Source organism: Mauremys mutica, chromosome 13, assembly GCF_020497125.1.
Source record: "Mauremys mutica isolate MM-2020 ecotype Southern chromosome 13, ASM2049712v1, whole genome shotgun sequence".
Taxonomy (NCBI): Eukaryota; Metazoa; Chordata; order Testudines; family Geoemydidae; genus Mauremys; species Mauremys mutica.
Window position 1 is genome coordinate 18,212,935 of NC_059084.1, and position 21,636 is coordinate 18,234,570.

The following is a 21,636-nucleotide window of genomic DNA, read 5'->3' on the forward strand; positions in this document are numbered from 1 at the left end:
CACCTGAAAGGTTGCAATGGTTGCCAGGGCTATGGAAGTGGGATTTGCAATAGGAAATTGCTCACGGTGATGTGAGGATTTGCAAACGGGGGAAAGAGCCTAGCTGTAAACAACGTGGAGGGGAAGAAGTTTCATTTAATGCTTAGTTAAATAAAGAGCCATTGAACTGAAAACTCTAAGAACCCGAAATTGTACATACAACTGTACCTTTTTTGCTCCCTGTTCCTCTTCAACACCATCTCCTATTACAACATACACGGCTTTCCTCCCAAACCTCTGCATTATCCGTTCAAAACAGCTCTCTTTCCCTGAGCAACCAAAGAGAAGAAGTGTTCGTTATCTAAGAGAACTGGGCAGCCGGGCTGGAATTCAGCTGTGAGGGCTGGGGCAGGGCCTGATTTCATTTGTTTCTTTGCCTTTGTAATTTGGTTCTCAAATTAAGACTTAGGCAACATTCTCTGAGATGCCATCACACAAGCTAGCAGCATCTTCTTTACCTACCTAGTGTTGCCAACTCCCTTGTGTTTACCACAAGTCTTGTGATTTTTGGTATATTTCTTAAAGCCCCTGCTGCTGGAGACATGCAATTCTCTGGGAATCTCACCGTGTGTCTATACAGTGGGGTAATGTGCACTACAGGGGGTGTGATTTCTAAAGTGCACTAACAGGTTGTGCAATAATTGGTCTGTATAGACCGTGCTGGTGTGCACTAAAGGTTCCCTAGTGCACATTAATATATCAGTACTATGTTAAAGTGCTGCTTAACACACATTTACAAAACAAATTAGAAACATTAATCTTCACTGCACCATGGGAAGTAAAGAATGATCATCACCTCTTTACATACAGGGAAGCAGGGACCCCCAGAGATTAAGGCCAACATTCTCAAACTTTTTTAAATTTTAAAAGTTTTAATTTAATTGCTCTGACCACGGTCACACAGTGAGTCACAATGGCAGAGAGAGGATGAGATCTTGGGAGTTCCTGGTTCTTAGTCACATACTCAGAACACTAGACCAGGGGTAGGCAACCTATGGCACGCGTGCCGAAGGCGGCACGTGAGCTGATTTTCAGTGGAACTCACACTGCTGGGTCCTGGCCACTGGGCCGGGGGGCTCTGCATTTTAATTTATTTTTAAATTAAGCTTCTTAAACATTTTAAAAACCTTATTTACTTTACATACAACAATAGTTTAGTTATATATTATAGACATAGAAAGAGACCTTCTAAAAACGTTAAAATGTATTACTGGCACGGGAAACCATAAATTAGAGTGAATAAATGAAGACTCGGCACACCACTTCTGAAAGGTCGCCGACCCCTGCACTAGACCATCCTGCTTTCTCTATAATCTCTGCATCTTTATACTTCTGGTCACTATAAATATGAACTCACCAGACTCCTGACCATGACTTTGGAACAATTCAATAAGTCTCCCCCCAGAAAATCCATCACAGGTTTTATATTGAGTCTGGTGCATGCAAGGGAGGAGTTTAGTGGGTACAGCATGTATATACTCGTGTGGTGCAAATGTGATCCATGACATTCATAGTTATGTATCTCAGCACTGAGTCCATATGCTTTGATTTAAAAGAGCTCTCAGTCAGCTGTCACACAACATTATTACAAAAGGCATTTCTTTAGGTGCTCACCAAGTGTCTCAGCCTTGCAAACAATGAGCTTATCTGCCCAACACTGCTGTGACATAGGTGAGTATTACTAGCCCCAATTTAACAATGGGAAGCTGAACCACAGAGCCTAAGTGACTTCCCCTAGATCATACAGAAATTCTGTGGTAGAGTCAGAAATTGAGCCTGCATCTCAGTCCAACGCCTGAACCAAAAGACCATCAGTCTTCCTTCCTTAGGCCCTGTCTACATTCAAAGATTGTAACCAGATATAGCTGTAAACATGGTCCGTGTTAGCAAACAAGATCGTTAATATCTGCTAGCAATCACAGCACATAACCATGACTTTTCTATCTTGATCCATGGTTGCTTTTCTATAACTGGTCCAGTTCACTGTCCAGCCCAGCCCTCCAGTGTAAACAGGACCTTTAGCCATGTTTATGTAACAGGTTTGATTAGAATTCCTTCCTCTCAGATGTGTGAGATAGGGTGTTCCAGAACATATGGCCCACTGGCTGCTAATGCTGTTGGGTGTACATGTCTCCTAGGCACTGAGACTCTATGGCAGGGCCGGCTCCAGACCCCAGCGCGCCAAGCGCGCGCTTGGGGCGGCATTTTGCCGGCAGGGCGGCAGGCAGGTCCGGCGGACCTTCCACAGTCATGCCTGCAGGAGGTCCACCGGAGCTGCGGTTCCAGCGGACCTCCCGCAGGCATGACTGCGGAGGGTTCGCTGGTCCCGCGGGGCGGGGGGGCCGCCCGCAGGCACGCCTGCAGATGCTTCACCGAAGCTGCGGGACCAGCGAACCCTCCGCAGTTGCGGGAGGTCCACTGGAGCCGCGGGACCAGCGGACCCTCCGCAGTCATGCCAGCGGGAGGTCCGCTGGTCCCGCGGCTCCGGTGCACCTCCCGCAGGCATGACTGCTTGGGGCGCACAAATTCCTAGAGCCGCCCCTGCTCTATGGTACAGCTTCCTTGATTCCTCTCATGGTGCACTGATACAAACATGGGCAGTTAGTCTGTTAGATGTGGAGGCACCAACAGGAAGATCATGTGATTGTGTTGTGAATAAAGCTGCAGGAACACAATTCTGACATGCTCGCTGTAAGTGGATCAGATTTGAGGGCCACAACCTGGTTACAAACAGCCAATTGCACTTTAGACGAGGCCTTAGCTGCATTGCTCTTACCTGTCTTTGTTGCACTGTAGATGTTTTCAATGGGGAAGACTGTGCCCAGTCCATATAGCAGCACTTTAGCAAGGGCTGGTATGAGCTGAGTTGTGGTGACTAACACGTTTACACAGTTAGGCCTAGAAAACAAAGTGGATAGTTGGAATTGCAGTGAGTGAGGCAATCTGTGTCCTTTTCTTCTGTTCGCCTCTGTGTTGGGAGCACAGGGCAGGGTGCAACTGGAGAAAGCTCCGGAGAAGTTGGTGATTACGTGATGGAAGATGACTGAGGTTTTTTGTACAATCTCTTTATTAATTCATTAGAAATGAAATAATTTAAAACAAACCAGTGACAAAGACGGAGACTTACAGTGCATATCGCAACCAGCCACTGAGGTGCTTTAAATGGTGGTAAATCTCCAATGTCATTTACACTGGGTCCCTTGGGTGAACTAAGTCAGGGCTCGTAGTGCTTCTATTTCCTCCTACTGGTCTCCTGCAAATCTGTTTAGTACCTTCCTGGGAATGCTACAAATGGGGTGTCCAGCAGCAAGGCAGAAAAACTAGCTGATTTTCTTTTGTTTAGTCCTTTGTATCAGATTGAGCTCACCCCTACCCCGGATAATACAAATCTGGAAAACATGTGCAGATGGGCCTCCCACAGATTTGGCCAGCAAAATCCTATAAACGTGCCCTGGTTTGTTTGGAGGAAAAGAAGGGAAGCAAAAGAACTCTTGGATCTCGTATGTAGGTGATTCCTTAAGCTGTTCTTACCGGGAATGTATCAAATTCAGAGCCTTGAGAGCATGAGTGAGCCAGAGATCAGTCAGAGCTTCCAGTTCTGCTCTTAACTGCAGCCAGGTTTCCCTCTTAGGAGCTCCTATTAAACCTGCAAGCAGGGAAATTAAGCAACATTATTTGTAGGTGCACGGAAAGGGAATGTCTTGCACAGCTTAGTACACAGTATACCAAAGGGCCTCCTGCTCTCTCCTGACCATGTTTGAATCCTACCTCTCAAGCTGCTCCTCTTTCATTCCTGGTGGAGACTCCTTCTAATCTTGCTGCTAGGGAGTGTTTCAAGGCTCTGCCCTGAGTCCCCTTCCCTTCTCCCTCTTGAACCTGCTGCTAGCCTTCTTTTTGGACATCGCTTCAAAGTAGATGGTGCCCTGAATGCCCCCAATGTTTCTCACTCCTATTCATCCACTTCCCTCATTCCCCCTCCCATCGTGACCCCGTCTCTTCTGCACAAGTCACAGTTGAGGGGCATTAATCTGTCACTGGTCTCCTCTTCTTCAACCCACTGAACCTCTAGATGGCTGCTGTGCAAAGTGTTTCACGACTAAGGGCCTGTTGTATGGAGAAACCTTCTCTGAACTACATTAATTGATGTGGTAGTTAGCACCGTCACATTTAGCCAGTATTTTGCTCCACTCTATCTCTGTAGTTAGCAATTTGCATGGCTCAGTAAGAATACTTTTCTGAAATTTCCCGTAGAACTAAGCAATAATGATTGGGGCTACAGGCATTTCCTGAGACTTAACGACCAGTGCGGAGGGGATAGAGGTGTGAGCAGAAGCAGACGACTGTTGGGTCCTGCTGGTCATTAATCCCCCTGAAAATCTGTTCACAAGGTCGTTATTCCCAGTATATATGGGAAGGTCATTATTCCCACTAAATACGTAAAAGGCAAATATTAGGAATATTATTATTTTTGGTTATATGTTGTTCTGGTTCTAGCTCTGGGACACTTGTGCAGAAAAAATCCCAGCCCAGCCTAAGAGAGAAACTAGGTTACCTAAATCAGATGCTCTGAGATCAAGGAGGCTAGACCATCCCATTGTCTTGTGATATCATTTTGATGGGATGTGGGTAGGGAACTGTGACTCAGGAATACTCCTTCCTACCATATACACCAGAGCTCATCTATGCATCCCTTTGTGTGATACCCAAAATATTGGTTTTAGGTTGTTTGAAGTATGTGTGTGTGTTTTTATTTATTGTATGTTTGGAGAGGTGATGAACATAATGTTTTCTGCACCAGCTCTGGTGTTAATTTATTGGGTCACACAGCTTTCTTTTGGCAAAGATATGTGGTTTTAATTGTATTTGTTAGGGATCCCAAGGACTTTGGAGATGGGGTACCCTTTAATTAGGTGCACAAATATCAGCGTGAATGAAATGTACATTTAAAAAAAAATGTATTAACCTATTGCCAGGTTCATCGCATGGATAGGGAATTAGTGCCTAGGCCATTATTATTCGAGTGCTGAATGTGCTGGGCCCTGTACAACAGAGAACAGAAATTAGCCCCTCTTGAAAGACCTTACAATAATTTCATTTAGAGTAGACACAGCAGGCTGTGTGTAAGGCTCTTGAAGCAGGGCTTGATTTCTCCTCTCGTGTACAGGGGAACAGGCATGGGGAACACAGAACTTTACAGAGCCCTCTGAGGAGCAGCAATATTTCATTTCCTGCTAATTAGAGATAGGCCTGAACAACAACCTCTTGTCTGACCAACTCCTGACCTTGGGAAGGGTGTATGAAATCTAGATCCAGATTTTGTGGCTTGGTCCACTATCTCTAATTCCTTTCATGGGACCTCAGAGCACTTGGCGAAAGCTAACCAAGCCTCACAACACACCCATGTGAGCTAGGTATCAGCCCCAGTCTGCACATGGGAAAACTCTAGTGTAGACAGGCTGCAAGTTACCCACCCTGTTACAATGTGTCAGAGATGGGAATAGGGTAAGGAGCAGTCTTGATTCCCAGTCCCTTGCTCTAAGCATTAGACTGTACTTCCCCCTATAACAAATGAGTTTGCTCCTTGGTTTTGGAGTACCTTGGCTATTCTGTCATGCCCACTGTTATTTAAGGATAACACTGCTGAATTCTTCTGAAACACTTGCCTAGCAGTTCAGTTCCCCAAAGATCAAGGTGCCCTAAGTATGCTGCTCGCTACACACCTGCCTTGTAGTGTTTATCCTGCTAAACAGAGAGAGTTTTTTTTGAAAGATGAAAGGGGCCATTCCCTGGCTGGAGACACTCACCTCCTACATTGTTTTTGTAGGTATTGTACATCTCTTTCACCCGACGGTAGCGGAATGCTAATTTCCTCATCCAGTCAACTCCCCCATGAACTCCAGAGCCCAGACACAGATTTGCACCAGCAGTTGAACTGTGAAAGCCATCTGCTGAGAAGTTATATGTGCTGGTGGTGGGGAAGCAGGGGAAAGAGGAGGAGGAAGAAACGGGAAAGAGTGTTAGTGCAATTATATAATACAAGGTTCTTTCCAACAGGGTGTAGAAACAAGTGAAGGGGGTGGGGAGAGAGGGAGACCAGATGTTGCTGGAGAGTAATGAAGGCAGCTGGTTAAGCACAGGAGGAGGAGGGATAAATCTCTTCTTGCCCTACCGGTGTTTCTGGTAATACCTATTAATTTGTGGTGTGCTAATTTATTTGTTGGACTAAATCTTCAGTCAATTCCCATTACCACTCCCGCTGAATTTGTGGGTACACCTATTTGCATGCACAACTCTCCCCCAGCCCTTCAACACACACTTATACAAGCAAATTAGGCAGACTGACATAGAGGGCCATTTTTTTAATCAAATGCGGGGTATGTACTTGCATGCGCATTTTACAATTGTGCATCTGACAGTTTTAAACATCTGGCATGATAATGCCAGATCTGTACAATAAAAGGTATGGTTTTCTTGTGCAACTGGATACAACTACTGATCCTATATGGGGATTAATGGGGTGAAAACCTATTTTCAGGCATGAAGAACTAACAAGATTGCCAAAGGTCTGGAGCCCAGCACTGCTCCCATATCTTCATGTGTCTAGTTTCTACACATCTCTGAAAACAATGAGGAATTTATGGGGCACAAACAGTGAAAATGCCTTCTGATGACGACATCGTACATGTTGGTTACTACCACCCATTCATTGTGAGAGTCTTAGAACTACCTTGAACACAGAGAAAAACAGGACTGTCCTCTACATGAAAATCACAACTGGGCACCGAATCACTATGCATGCCTGGCTTACTGAAACACAGCTGCTAATGCAGCTATCTGTCTGCAGAAATACTCTGATGTAGATCTTTATGATTGTTTGGCATTATATGTTAATACCGGGCTTTGAACCTGTTTTAGAAAAAGAAAATAATTAACAGTGGAATGAAAGGGTAGTGGCTGCTTACAGCACATGGTCCTAAACATTCTCCACCAAAATCTCTTTAACGCTGCCCAAGCAGAGCCCAGAAGAAGAGAATAAAATGGGTATGGCATATAGGAAAGACGACAAAGGGCTTGTCTATGCAGGAAGTTAAGTCAAATCAACTAAAGGTGAGAATTTAAAGCACGTTAAACTCCTGTGTGGATGCTCTCATTCAGAAGTAAAGTGACATTTTATTTTAATTTAGCTTAATTCACTTCCCAACATTATTTTGGTTTAATTTCCCTAAGCATATGAGAAGTGTGTGAAAAGCAGCAGAGATCTTTTGGGCTGGGGCTTGTTGCAGGATGAAAAGAGATGCTGTTAGCAGATTGCTTTCCCATATACTCTCAGAACAGGTGAGGATTATTTGCACTAATTTACTTAAGGTAAAATCCAGTTTATCATTTGTATATGTCTGCACTCATACTTGGATTTGCTATGCAGTAGAGCCTGCTTATAGGCTAATAAAACAGCCTGAAAGTGTCCCATTCTTGCAATGCTTTGCAAAGCATAAACTACACTCCCAAATGACATGAGACCTCCTCTCCAGGGCCAGATTAATTCAGGCTTTAGGAGCTGCAGCCCAGGACCCTAGGCTAAGGTGGGGTCCCGCAGGCCAGATGCAGCCTGCTGCTTCTTTTCATCCAGCCCATGGCAAGTCTCTACGCCGTGGGCCGGACACTGGTCCCTGAGCCTCGATGCCCCCCCCCCGCTAGGGCTGGCACTGCGAGTGCTAGCTCGCCCATGTGCCCCTGCAGCCCCTAGGCGAGGGCATTCAGGGAATCTCTGCCCCCGCCCCCAGTGCCGGTGCCACAGCTCCCATTGGCCAGGTACCGTGGCCAATGGGAGCTGCGGGGGCAGCACCTGTGGGCACGGGCAGCATGTACCGCGCAGAGCAGCCTGGTCCCTCTGCCTAGGGGCTGGACATGTTGGCCACCTTGGGGAGCAGAGCAGTGTGGAGTCAGAGCAGGCAGGGATCCTGCCTTAGTCCTGCTGCACCGCCGACCAGGAGCCGCCTGAGGTAAGCGCCTCCCGGCTGGAGCCTGCACCCCACACCCCCTCCGGCACCCCCCACCTGCACCCCAACCCCCTATCCCAGCCCTGAGCCCCCTTCTGTACCCAAACGCCCCCCCCAGGGCCCGCAACCCAAACCTCCTGCTGCACCCCAGCTGCCTATCCCATCCCTGGCCTCACCCCAGAGCCCACCCCCCCACAGCTGGAGCTGCATCCCCTCCCACATCCCAATCCCCTGCTACAGCTCTGAACCCACTCCCCCACTCCAAACCCCCAGGGGCCCCACAAAATCTAATAGCCCCGGGCCCACAGGAGAGTTAATCCAGCCCTGCTCCTCTAAGTGAAGCTTTTCTGTGTGGGAAGAACTGCTTTCCCTATGAGGCTTCCATAGTACCCTGTACTGTGTAGCTACATCCATTCATCATATAAACAACCCGTTGGAAAACAGCTTAGGGCTTGGCTACACTTGAGAGTTGCAGCGCTGGGAGTTTACAGCGCTGGTCATCCAGCTGTGTAGGAACAGCGCTGGTGTGTGGCCACACTCACAGCTACCAGCGCTGGTGTGTGGCCACATTTGCAGCATTTGCAGCGCTGTTGGGAGTGATGCATTATGGGCAGCTATCCCAGCGTTCAAGTGGCAGAAACGTGCTTTTCAAAAGAGGGGGGTGGGGTGGGGTGTGACAGGGAGCGGGGGAGAGAGAGAGAGTGGATTTTTGGAGCCAACACTGTGTGTTAGCTTCCTGCCTTGCAAAATCAGAAAATGTTCCCGACCCCTTACTCTTAACTCTTAACTGCAAACAGCCTGCATCCAACGGACTACCTTTCTCCCCCTCCGCCCCCCACAGTTTCTCTCCTCAAGCAAACACTCACTCCCTGCCTGCCTCATTCACAGGGGTTATCTCATTTGATTGTTCACAGTCAGGTACAGATTGATCACAGCAAACAGGAGCTGTTTGTTTTTTAGATAAGCAGCTCCCGGAGCACCGGAGCTCCGAGTTCACAACAAAACAAAGAGAGGCTGCATAACAAAACAAAGAGAGTAATTTAGTTAAAAGCATTCTGGGATATCTGCTAATACCCTGGAGGCCAAAAACAGCGCTGGTGTGTGTCCACACTTGATGAGCAGCGCTGGATCACCAGCGCTGCACTCGCTACACCCCAAGCAGACCAGGTGTTCAGCCAGTGCTGCAGCCAGGGAGTTGCAGTGCTGGATGTGCCTTGCAGGTGTGGACAGTTACTAAGTTGCAGCGCTGTAAAGCCTCCACCAGCGCTGCAACTCTCAAGTGTAGCCAAGCCCTTAGTGTAAGCATAGGTCCTGGTTGCCAGGGCTGCCCAGAGGGGGGGGCAAGTGGGGCAATTTGCCCCAGGCCCCGCAGGGGCCCCCGCGTGCCCTGGCCCAGTGGCCGTCCGGGTCTTCGGTCGCCATTTCAGCGGCAGGGGGCCCTTCATTGCTGCTGAAGATGTGGAGCTACTGAAGGGCCCCCCACCACCGAAATGTCCCACGAGCCCTGACCCAGAGGCGGTCCGGGTCTTCAGTGGCATTTTGGCGGTGGGGGGCCCTTCAGTGCTGCTGAAGACAGGGAGTGACTGAAGGGCCCCTTGCTGCCGAAATGCCGCTGAAGACCCGGACTGCCGCCGGGTGAGTACAAGCGCCGCAGCTCCCCCATTTTACCCCAGGCCCCCTGAATCCTCTGGGCGGCCCTGCCGGTTGCCATACAATGTAGGCAAACAACTGCACATCCAATTTGTACACACAATAACTGTGAATGTACATGCACACTTGGCAAATGCACATGCAAATGTATTGTGTGCATGATTACCTGATTTACATACACACAGTATTGGTGTATGCAAATTTGGAGTAATATTTTCATGACAAAGCCAATTTTTACTGGTCTACCTGCCATTCACAATGTAAGATTGCTGGACACTAAAAATCACTCCTTTAAATCAAAGAGGACATTTTATTGTGACACTGAGTTCTGGCTGTACCATTCTGTGCTTTATGATAGATGACAGATAAGCTTAAATTGCAGGATTGTTTCACTGCGGAATATGTCTAACATCTTCATGAGTTTCTGGTAGCAGTGATCAAAGGTACCACTTTTTTGGGAATAATATTCAGTGCAGCATGAAAGAGTCCAAAATGCAGGACTACATTTTCAAAGTACTGCACGGTTCTTAGCCATGAAGCTCATGTCGGGCGTAATCAATGCTATGACCATGGAGTTGTCAACATATCCCACATAAAGAAATGTCACATGGAAAATAACTCGCTGGAATGCATAGCATTGAGGCAATTAATTCTCAAATTATATAGCAAGTAGAGTAGGGTGATGTGTTAATAGTACAGTTGCCACAGTAACCTTGAGATCTTACAATAAATAACAATCCTGTAACTAGGAGTCAATTCCAGTGGAAAATATAATAATTACATTGTAACTCATAATCATACGATTTCCTTGTAATACCACAGAATATGGGGATACATATGGGACCTTCAGCTGCAAAAGTGGGAACTCTCCCATTAGTTTGGGCAAAGCTCCTGGGAATTCTGGGCCTGAGTTTCATATGGTCCAGACACAGCACTGCACAAGTCTAAAGCTCAAGTATGGTTTTCAAATGGTTTGGTCCAATCTATGTTGGCTGGTCAAACCATATTTGAAACTGATGTAGCTGAGTTGAGTTCAACCCATTTTCAAACTTGTTTTCCAATATGGTTTAAAGTTTAGTATGGACAGGGCGTGAGAGTAAGGCCTGGGCATATTAGTGTGAGAAAGAGGAGTTTTGTGCTCCCATGCATTGATGAATGCAAGGAGTATGGAAGGGGAAAACAGCAAGATCAAGAATGTTATTTATATTATACCATTGCTCATCCTCAAGCCATTTCCAAGGAATTGTGGACTGTTTGAGCTGGAAGTTCCAGTCTAGAGATTACGTACCTTAGATCTTGTCCATTGTCATCTGATGATACGTCGTCTATGTGTATTTGGTCACAATCCTGCAAAGCATAAACAAACAAACACAACAAAACCCAAATGAATCAGGAAATGATATTGCCTTGGAATAACAGATTTGAAGGAAGAATTTTATCATAGAATAATCATAGAATCACAGGACTGGAAGGGACCTCAAGAGGTCATCTAGTCCAGTTCCTGCACTCATGGCAGGACTAAGTATCATGAAATGAAAAACACATTAAGGACAGATATTAAGGTAAAATCAGGTCCCCCATGTATTGCTAATACTCTCAACAAATTCCAGTCAATTAATTAGATTACAAGCCAATTTCAGATGCTGCTTGGCCACAACATGAATAGAATTACTGTGCATAAGCAAGAATTGTCTGAGATCACAATAGTTCTTGAATTGCACATTAAGGTGAAAGTGCTTCCTCTTCATACAGAAATGTGTAAAGCCCATGCAAAGGAACTTGTTTCTCTTAACCAGTAAAACAGAGAAACATTAGTAGTTTACATGCATTGTGTGGTATCAGAATCAGCAGCCTTCCCCATTAAAGAGCATTACTGTACCAATAAGAACATTCAGCCTTAATTTAATGGAAAGAAGAAAACCCCTTTTTCTAGGTCTTTCCACAGAAATTTCCTGTCTGAGACGTGTCTTGCTCCTATAGTGTTACCCCTGTGCTTGCTGGGGCTTTACCCTCTCCTGCCCATTCATCAAGAGAAGGGACCCTGTCATACCCCCATTCCACAGAGAGAGTTAAGAAATAATGCACATAAGTAATAAGGAAATCAACACACAGGAAATTTAAACTGAATAGATTATGCACTTGGAGCATGAAATATGTACTCTAGATCGTATCATCTAAATTCTTCATTGTTTGAGTGGTGAAGGCTTTACCTCAAAATCTCAAGAAATGTTATTTCTATGGTTTCTTTCTCTGACTTGACATTGTGATTAAAAGGGGGATGGGAAGAAAGTCAGGAAGGCTTTTTCTCTCTCTCTTCTTTGACTCTTGCAGGGAAGGGACAATGTATGTTGCAAAGGCCCTTGGAAGTCAGCAGATATTGTTCTGGTTTTTTAGCTGATCTTCCCCTGTATTACAGAAGTGGACGGGGACTCTAAGCAAAACCCATGACACTTAATGTGGGTTTATCTGCTTCACTAGTCACTCTTTGTTATCTACACTGTGAAGCTCTACACAGCCAAGGATTTTCTATTTAAATCCACCCCTTCCGCCAACACACAAAAAATCTTGTGGCTAGATTTCCAAAGGGAGGACATCACAGACGTTCCTTCAGAAATGCATGTAAGACAGTTCTGTTCACGAATCCTACATTTCTGCAGATTGAGTAAAAATTTCAAAATCACTTAAGTGACTGAGGCCATTTTGAAAGTAGAACTTAGGCTCCTGACTCCCATTTTCAAAAGTGATTAAATCGCTCAGGTGCTTTTGAAAATTCTACCCACCATCCCTATCTAGGAAGGCAGAGTTTCCTGAGCTGCAATTGCACTTGAGGGTTGTAATGCAATGGAAGTACATATAATTTTGTGCACATACTTTCCTTTGAAAATGTAGCCCTAAAATTTCAGGAACCATCATGTCAGAGATGTATTAATACTGCTTCCCTTATGGTATAATGCTGGATCCCTTATGATACAATTCCTGACTTTTGCTGAGTAGGGGTTTCTAAAGTATCTAATCCAATCGGTTCCCATCTCCTCTGTTCCTTGCTTTATAATTGAGGGCAGTATTTTAAGTGAGTGCCGACTCTACAAATGAGAGCTGAGAAAATAAATTAATAACAGATCTCTGCTGGCACACGCCCCCATTCTAAAATTAAAAAAACATTCCCAACAGTGGTTGTGAGCTGTGAAAGCCACGCTGGAATAATATTGTCACAGCCCACTCAGCTTCGGTTGCATTGTGCTGTGCATTATGTAAGGGGAAAGGTATTTGTGGGGGATCTGCTTTTCTCATTTACGAATGAATTGTTCTGTACACTGAAGTGTGACAACAGTAGCTATCACATTTCTGACTTAATAAAATACCATGACACTTGGTGAGACGCTACCTCATAGTCCACCAGCCGACCCGATCATGTTACTGGGTAAAACACAGAGAAGCTAAACAAGGCAAGAATGTAGACCGTGCTTTACTACTTGGTTACCAGACTAATTTTTCATTCTCACAGAATTTACTTGAGACCTTAGTGAGAGGGAAAGTAGGACAGGAATATCTGGGCAGCTGAACAGAAGATCCAGATTGTTTGAATGAAAGTCAGCAATGAGGACATTTCCGAACCCTAGTTTTCACATCTGTTGGCTTTTTTAAAATGATACTCTGGGATCTCATAGAGCTACATGATTAGTGTGGTGCATACAGGCTATACCTGATTCAGGAAATATAAGGCCCCAACTACCATACTGAGCCCCTGAGAACCGAACCTTTTCTAAAGTTCTGAAATGTTTGGACCATTCTTTTATTTACTTCTGCATCCAGGTGGGGCCTGATGCAGACAAGCTAAAATAACAGGAAACAGCCTGCGCTCATGATACGTCCAAATTTTACAAAAGGCTCAAGAGGTTTGGAGGAGGATCCAGACTTATTTTCTTAACCAAAATAAACCAGAATTCTGAGCATCTTGAGAGTGCACATGCCCTTACAATTGACATCAGGATATGCCCCTTAGTGTTTTCTCAGTAAGTACTGTAAATATGCGAAAAGAACAGGAGTACTTGTGGCACCTTAAAGACTAACAAATTTATTTTAGCATGAGCTTTCGTGAGCTGCAGCTCACTTCTTCGGATGCATCTCTGTCTGTGTGTTCCATTCTATGCATCCGAAGAAGTGAGCTGCAGCTCACGAAAGCTCATGCTAAAATAAATTTGTTAGTCTTTAAGATGCCACAAGTACTCCTGTTCTTTTTGCGGATACAGACTAACACGGCTGCTACTCTGAAACCTGTAAATATGCGGTTCTCCCAGGTAAAACAGCCACTGACCTCTCATGTATGTGTAGACCAGTGTTTCTCAAACTGGGGTTGCCGCTTGTGCAGGGAAAGCCCCTGGCAGGCTGGGCCAGTTTGTTTATCTGCCCTGTCCGCAGGTCCAGCCGATCGCGGCTCCCACTGGCCGTGGTTTGCTGCTCCGGGCCAATGGGGGCTGCTGGAAGCGGCGTGGGCCAAAGGACATACTGGCTGCCGCTTCCAGCAGCTCCCATTAGCCGGCAGCGGTGAACCGCGGCCAGTGGAAGCTGTGATCGGCCGGACCTGCGGACGGGGCAGATAAACAAACCGGCCCGGCCCGCCAGGGGCTTTCCCTGCACAAGCGGCAACCCCAGTTTGAGAAACACTGGTGTGGACTACAACAGGTGATATTTAGGATATCTTTGGTTAAACAAACAGCTATCCTTCACTGTAGCAACAGGGCCACTGAACAACACTCAGAATGCTTAGCCCCCAGGGATTGCTCCAAAAGGTAGGTTTATAAACACTGTACTAATCTCTCTGACACTTGCATGTTTTTCTGTTTTGCTTGTCTAGACTGCCCACCAAACACATGTGTAAGAAAGAGATGCATATCTTTCTAGATAGAGATGCATAGGGAGCCAGCAGGGTCTAGTGAAATAAGCATGGAACTTGAAGCCGAAGACACCCGAGTTCTAATTCTGCTCCTGCCTTGTTATATTGCCTTGAACAAGTCATTTATCCCCTCTGCTCTTCCATCTAATAAAATGGAGAATGGATAATACTTGCCTCTCAGTGGGGGTGTGAGAATTAGTTCATGTGTTTGCAGTGTTCTGAAGAGGTAAAATGCTATATGACAGTGTTTCTCAAACTGGGGTCGCCACTTGTGTAGGGAAAGCCCCTGGCGGGCCGGGCCGGTTTGTTTACCTGCCTTGTTCACAGGTCCGGCCAATCGCGGTTCCCACTGGCCGTGGTTCGCCGCTGCCGGCTAATGGGAGCTGCTGGAAGCGGCAGCCAGTATGTCCTTTGGCCCACGCCGCTTCCAGCAGCCCCCATTGGCCCGGAGCAGCAAACCGCGGCCAGTGGGAGCCGCGATCGGCTGGACCTGCGGACAGGGCAGATAAACAAACTGGCCCAGCCTGCCAGGGGCTTTCCCTGCACAAGGGGCTGCTGGAAGCGGCACGGGCCGAGGGACATACTGGCTGCCGCTTCCAGCAGCTCCCATTGCCTGCAGCGGCTAACCGCGCGGCCAGTGGGAGCTGCAATCGGCCGGACCTGCGGATGGGGCAGGTAAACAAACCAGCCCGACCCGCCAGGGGCTTTCCCTACAGAAGCGGCAACCCCAGCTTGAGAACACTGCTATAAAGAGCTGTATACTGTATCCAGTTGGTGCAGCTATTAAATCAGGCTCTAGAAACAGCTATTGGCAGAGCCTTTGAGTAACTTCTCTCTCCAAGGGGATGGAGTTCTGGGATTTTTGTCTTTGGGACCCTCCTGATTGGTCAATGTTTTTGATCCACTGCCACTGTCACATGCTCAGCTCAGCCAACAAAGTCCAAGTTCCACAGGCAAAATGCTAAGAATTCAGCTCCTCCATGGTAAAACAGTGGAAGTTTGGTGGCTCCAGGCAACTTAAACTCTTGAGCTGTTTGCAGCTAATAAAAAAAATGGGTGAATTATTTTTCCAGTAATATCTCCCTAAAATCTCCCTAAAAGGCCCTCTTGGCTTTGTTCATTTTTCATGTGAGAGAATTACAAAAAAATTAGGCTTTGGCTACACTTACACTTCAAAGCGCTGCTGCGGTAGCGCTGCCGCGGCAGCGCTTTGAAGCGCTAAGTGTAGTCAAAGCACCAGCGCTGGGAGAAAGCTCCCAGCCTCCCTGTGGGGAATAACGGACAGCGCTGGGAGCCGCGCTCCCAGCGCTGGGGCTTTGACCACACTGGCGCTTTGCAGCGCCGCAATTTGCAGCGCTGGAGAGGGTGTGTTTTCACACCCTGCTGCAGCGCTGCAAATTTGTAAGTGTAGCCAAGCCCTTAGACTGCTTAGTATTTCCTTAGACAAGTTGGCAGCACATCCCCTAAGAGGACAACACTGCTGTTCCCTCCAGCTTTGTCAAAATGTTTAACTCAAATGTCACACAATTGTGTATCAGCCAAGCAGTCATTCTCGTCTATGAGCAGGCTAGCTTTGGTGTAAGCAGAAGGCGTCGTCCCCCAGACATCTGATTCAAACTGTGAATTAAGCGTTTAGGAAGCCGCATCCTAATCTGGTTGCAGATGATCTGCACAAGTGCTAATTGGGCTGTGGAAAGTTTTCAGCCTCACTGCAATGCTTCACAAATGTTTTTCTCTCATCATGCATCCTCTGGGAGTGCTTTAATAGGTGACACGCTATCACCTACAGCCAGCACCCTCAGCTTCCACTGCAGCCCTGAAAACTGCAGCTTATAGCATAAACAGTTCCCATCTATTAAATGGGGATAAAGCTCTTCCTGTGAGTGCCATGTCTACTTAGATTATAAACTCTTCAGGGCAGGGAAGTGTTTGTACAGTGCCTAACACAAACAGGCCTTGATCTCACTTGGAGCCGCTGGGCGCTACTGTAACACAAAATACACAGTAAATAGCAGGGGGTATCTTATCCTCTTCCTGCTGCTTTAACCCTCAAATTGCCAGCTGGTCTTTGCTGTCATTTTATTTACTTTTAAATATACCTCACTTCACAGTCTTTTCTTGGTAAGGTAACCAATGAATTGGGACCTTATCAAGCATGGACACAAATATATCAACTGCCTGCCATTTAAAAGAGTCATTTTATGCTGTCACAGGGATTAGTTGCCACAAAGAGCCAATGTTCTAATAAAATTTAAATTAATCTTCTATTGTGCCTTGTTAGTGCATTGAAATCAGTGAAAACCTGCTGATAATGGAAATGAGTATGCAAATGACAGACACACCCAATTCTAGTTCCAGGAGTGCCGTGTGTGAATTATAAAGTGGTTACTTATACAGCGTGCTGCTTTAGACAGCCCTTGGAATCACAGGATTTCACAGTCTAATTCAAACAATCTAAGCTTGGTCTTCGGGCATTTCTTTTAAAGTGATCACCATCTTGGAAGAATGCCATAATTGAAATGCAAAATTATATCTTGGGGCAAAATTTCCTTTCTAATGCCTTTGGGTTAGAGACAAGCATTCCATACACAGTGTATGGGTACTGAGCTGTAACTGAATAAAACAAAAACACACAAACAAAGACCTTCATTTGAGGGAAGCTCATAAAATGGATGTTAACCAGTGTCTAACTCACTAGCTCCTATTCCTCCTGGGCAGGCTGGATTAATGCAGGGGCTTTAGGGGCTGCAGCCCAGGGCCTCAGGTTAAGGGGGGCCCCACAGGCCAACGAGCCGGATGCAGCCCGCTACTCCTTTTCATCCGCCCCGTGGCAAGTCTCCACGCCCCAGGCCGGACACCGATCCCCAAGCCTCGGTGCCCCCGCCCCAGGGCTGGAGCCACAAGCACTGGCTCACTGATGTGCTCCTGCAGCCCCTAGGCGAGGGGCATTCAGGGAATCCCTGCGTGCTGCCCCCGCCCCCAGCGCCAGCTCTGCAGCTCCTATTGGCCAGGTACTGTGGCCAATGGGAGCTGTGCGAGCGGCGCCTGTGGGCACGGGCAGCGTGCACCTTGCAGAGCAGCCTGGCCCCTCTGCCTTGGGGCCGGACATGCCGGCCACTTCAGGGAGCAGAGCAGCGCGGAGCCAGGGTAGGCAGGGATCCTAACCAGGAGCCATCCGAGGTAAGTGCCTCCTGGCTGAAGCCTACGCCCCACACACCCTCCTGCATCCCAACCCCCTACCCCAGCCCAAATCCCCCTCCTGCACCCAAACTCCCTCCCAGACTCCGCACTCCAACCCCCTGCCCCAGCCCTGAGCCCACTCCAAACCCCCAGGGGCCCCACAAAATCTAATAGCCCTGGGCCCACAGGAGAGTTAATCCGGCCCTTCTCCTGGGAAACCACTAGTAAACTAGTAAAAAGGCCTTGTATAGATCAATCAGAAACCTCTTGAAGTCACATGGGGTAACTCTAATGACAAACTGGCATCCACCCACTGGGCAGAGCCTGGTTTACTGCTATTGCCGATCTCCTGTTCAGCTGCAGATGGTAGAACCTTCAGAGCTTGGAGCACTCCAGCCTCCATGCCTGAATGTGTGAGAATAGACTCAACTGCTATAGCAGCATATAATGTGTGCAATTGTTTGGAAGGTGAGCACAGCAGCAGCATTTGGAGGCTCAGCTCTCAGCCTGAACTGCTAGTTGAATATAAAGCTAGGCAGGAAGGTTGTAGATGGAGGGGACCTTCGTGCAAGGGGATAACGGGAGACAAGGAATGTACCCAGCATCAAAAAATCCTGGAGCAGCTATTACAGGTATATTCACCAATAGCTGGGAACCACTGTTCCAACAAACTCACCTTGCAAGGAAAGAGGATGGGGTGAGTGTATACAACACACTAGTCTGAATTCTCTCTCTGTGATCTGATAATATCTGTGGTTCCAGTACAACATCCGTATGCAAGTCCTGCAGCTGACTGCAGGGAAAATAGGGCAGTCAGAAGCTTTGCTGTGCCATTGCCTTCCTGGAAATAAATAGATGCTCTTTGTGGACATTGTACTACCACTAATGTTTTAAAGTCCCTCAGTTTCTTCGTTTGCCTTAGGGCTGGCTCAAATAAATGGTTAGTTTCAGTTCCTCTGGCCTTTTACAGCTGTGCAGAAATGAAGGCAGCTGTGCTTAAAATGACTGGTCTGAACACAAGTTCTCTTGCTCTGGGGTTTAACAGTATCAGACATCACATTCACCTCCCTGCAGTTTTCTTGTTCCTAATACAAGCTTCTCTTCTGTATATGCTTGAATGCAGGGCAGCCCCACGGGCAGTTTCAGCATTGTACCACAGTCTGGATTTAGCTTACTGAGCCCTGCTCAGGGCACCATTATGCCACTTGATGGTGCTGCTGTATACTGTAATCTCAGTAGATCTAAACCTGAGTCAGTTTCTATGCTTGTTTTTCTGCTTGTCTCTTTTTTTTTTTAATAGAATATTGTTCATTGTATCTCTGTCAAGCCCAACAGTTGGTGCCCATACAATCCTCAGCTATCATTCTGCGAATACTCTGGCCTGAAAGTCATTAATTTATCATCTAAGATACAGGAGCAGCATGGCTAGTGAATAAAGGTAGTTGACATTTTTGTGTTGCTTTCTTGAGGGGGGACGGGAGGAGGGCAAGGCAAACATTTTTGTGGAAAGTTTTCTTTTCTTCTGAACATTTCAGTTTTTCAGTGAAAAGTCTAATGCTCCCTCTTTCCCCCCCAAAACTGAGGATGTTTTTCATTTAGACAACTGGGAAAATTCTGCAAAAAGTTTATGGGAAGAAAATAAAATTTCATGGAAAACACCTACTGCTTTCCAACCAGCTGTACTACAGATATTTGTTGACAACAATCTTCAGAGTTGTCTGATAAGCCTGTCTCTCACCTCAAATCCTCTTTGGGTAATTAAGGTTAGCTGGCGGTAACTGTTCTCAGAACTGGGTTCTGAACAATTCATGTCCTGCAGTCAGACCTTCTCTGCTGAAGGCTCTTGTACTGCTATTCACTCCCACTGACAGGTCCATCAAAGCCATGATGAAGGACCCATTTATTCAGTTTTTTATTTTGTTGTTCTTGTGTGTTACATTTCTGAAATAAAGCAGTCAGACTGACAAGTGCTATAGAAATCAGTAAAATCATTTCTTTTCACCAGTACACCTATATCCCATGCTCACACAATTTTGCTATGGATGTGCCAAACTGGCTCAGATAACATAAAATTACCCCATAAGCCCAAGAATCAAGTTGAAGGTTTTTAACAGCACAGGTTTGCTGCTCCAGTGGGCTTGGATTGTTTGGAGAGGGAAGCAGCTAGAGTCTTTGTGAATTTCTTAATACCAAATCGGACCTTTTTGAGGTTTATGCATCAGCATGTATAGTGACAAAAAGAACCACAGAATACTTCCCTCTTTGTGAATTTAACCTGGAACCAGCAAGTTGTGACTAATGTGGACAAACTTATCGGTGACAGAACAGTACTCCAGGGAATGGTTTTACTTAGGCCTGGTCTACACTGAAAAGTTATATTGACATAGCTATATCAATCAGTGGCGTGAAAAAACACACACCTCTGACCAAGGTAGCTATGCCAACATAACCCCCCGTGTAGACACAACTATGTTGATGGGAGTGGAGTTCTGTCAACACAATTAACTTCTTTCAGGGAGGTGGTGTTCCTACACCCTTCTGTTGGTGTAGGCTGCGTCTACGCAACAGGGCTATGCCAGCATAGCTATGGTGGTATCGTCTCCATAGTGTAGACGTAATCTTAACACTTACGTAGTCCTCTTCACCTTCACAGGGGCTATGGAGATATTAATTAATTACTCACTCTACCTGTCTGAGGTAGAAGGATGCTGTCATCATCATCATCTCCATTTACAGATGGGAAAACTGAGGCAGAGAGAGGCAGAAACTTATCCACTAGGTCACACAGTGTGTCAGGTCTTGCAAGGACTACAGTCTAATTCTAGAAATTTTTCTGATAGCCCTTCATTAAGGCACCAGAAGCTAAGACTGAAAATCCCAAATCCTGGGTCACTTTAAATAAACCTTCTTCCAGTAGTTATAGGTGAATTTAAGAATTTTTCACCTGCTAAGACCTGAGCTAAGGATTCTGTTCTGCTCGCAGCAGCTGAAATCCTCAACTGACATTTGTAACTGTGGAGGCAGTGACACTCCTCACCCTGCTCTGAGGTGCTTGGCAAACCATCAACTGAATTCAGGTCTTGAAAGATAAGTAAACAAGGGGGAAAATGTTCTCAAATGTAATGATGTGCAAGTTTTAATCTTACACAGCTGTGGTACAGATCTAGTGGAATGAGCATGGTGCTGCTGCAGTGTAAGCTTGGACAAATCGCTTCCCCCTGCCTCAGTTTCCACACATGTGAAATGGAGTTAACACCATCTACCCACCTCGGATGAAGAGTGTTGGGTATGTGCTAAATATTATCACTTTTAATTTAGTGCCTTAAATAGTTTCTTCCTCTTTTTCTCCATGAAAGATTTTCACTTCACACTTTATGTATCCCCATCACTAAACACTTCTTTGGAAAGCTGGGAGAGGAAGGAAATGTCAGTTCAGGTGCTACAGACCATTTGTCTTAAAAGGGAAATGAAAATTCTTAGCAAGTGAAGTCCCAATTTCTATAGAGAGCAGTACTAGGAAAGTTTTAACTCCTTGTAACCCACATAGCAATTCAATACAGCTGAGAAGTGAAGGACAAAGGAATTAGAAGCCCTCATGGGGCCCATTTCAGGCAGGCTCTGGAACAGTTAAATTCTTACTTTTCCAAATGAATAAACAGACTGAGGAGGGATCTCTGCCCACGAGATGCAGGCACAGAACTGATGTCTTTTCCCCTAGACCATTCCAAGCAATTTCCTGAGTGTATTGTGCCCAAAGCACCTGAAGAGAATTCTAACTCATTCCTTTCAAAGAAATGTTGTCCGACCTTAGAAAACCCTGGACAAAAATTATTATGAAACTCATTTAGACCCATTCCTTATGATGGGATGGTTATA

At 46.2% G+C, this 21,636-nt stretch overlaps 1 protein-coding gene and 1 long non-coding RNA gene across 3 annotated transcripts in view; one reads left to right on the top strand and one right to left on the bottom strand.

Annotated features, from left to right (window-relative positions):
* Window positions 1-14,749, top strand: part of LOC123348535 — a 34,320-nt gene extending 19,571 nt beyond the window's left edge. The window contains exons 2-3 of the long non-coding RNA XR_006573203.1: window positions 6,575-7,146; window positions 14,542-14,749. This is a non-coding gene — a long non-coding RNA (uncharacterized LOC123348535). The remainder of the gene's footprint in view (window positions 1-6,574; window positions 7,147-14,541) is intronic.
* Window positions 1-21,636, bottom strand: part of EYA2 (EYA transcriptional coactivator and phosphatase 2) — a 150,692-nt gene that overhangs the window by 8,226 nt on the left and 120,830 nt on the right. For both annotated transcript variants that reach the window (XM_044986041.1, XM_044986042.1), the window contains 5 exons: window positions 10,975-11,033; window positions 5,844-6,004; window positions 3,571-3,685; window positions 2,816-2,937; window positions 208-308 (listed from right to left, as the gene is read on the bottom strand). In XM_044986041.1, the coding sequence (XP_044841976.1) occupies window positions 208-308; window positions 2,816-2,937; window positions 3,571-3,685; window positions 5,844-6,004; window positions 10,975-11,033 (558 nt within the window). The remainder of the gene's footprint in view (window positions 1-207; window positions 309-2,815; window positions 2,938-3,570; window positions 3,686-5,843; window positions 6,005-10,974; window positions 11,034-21,636) is intronic.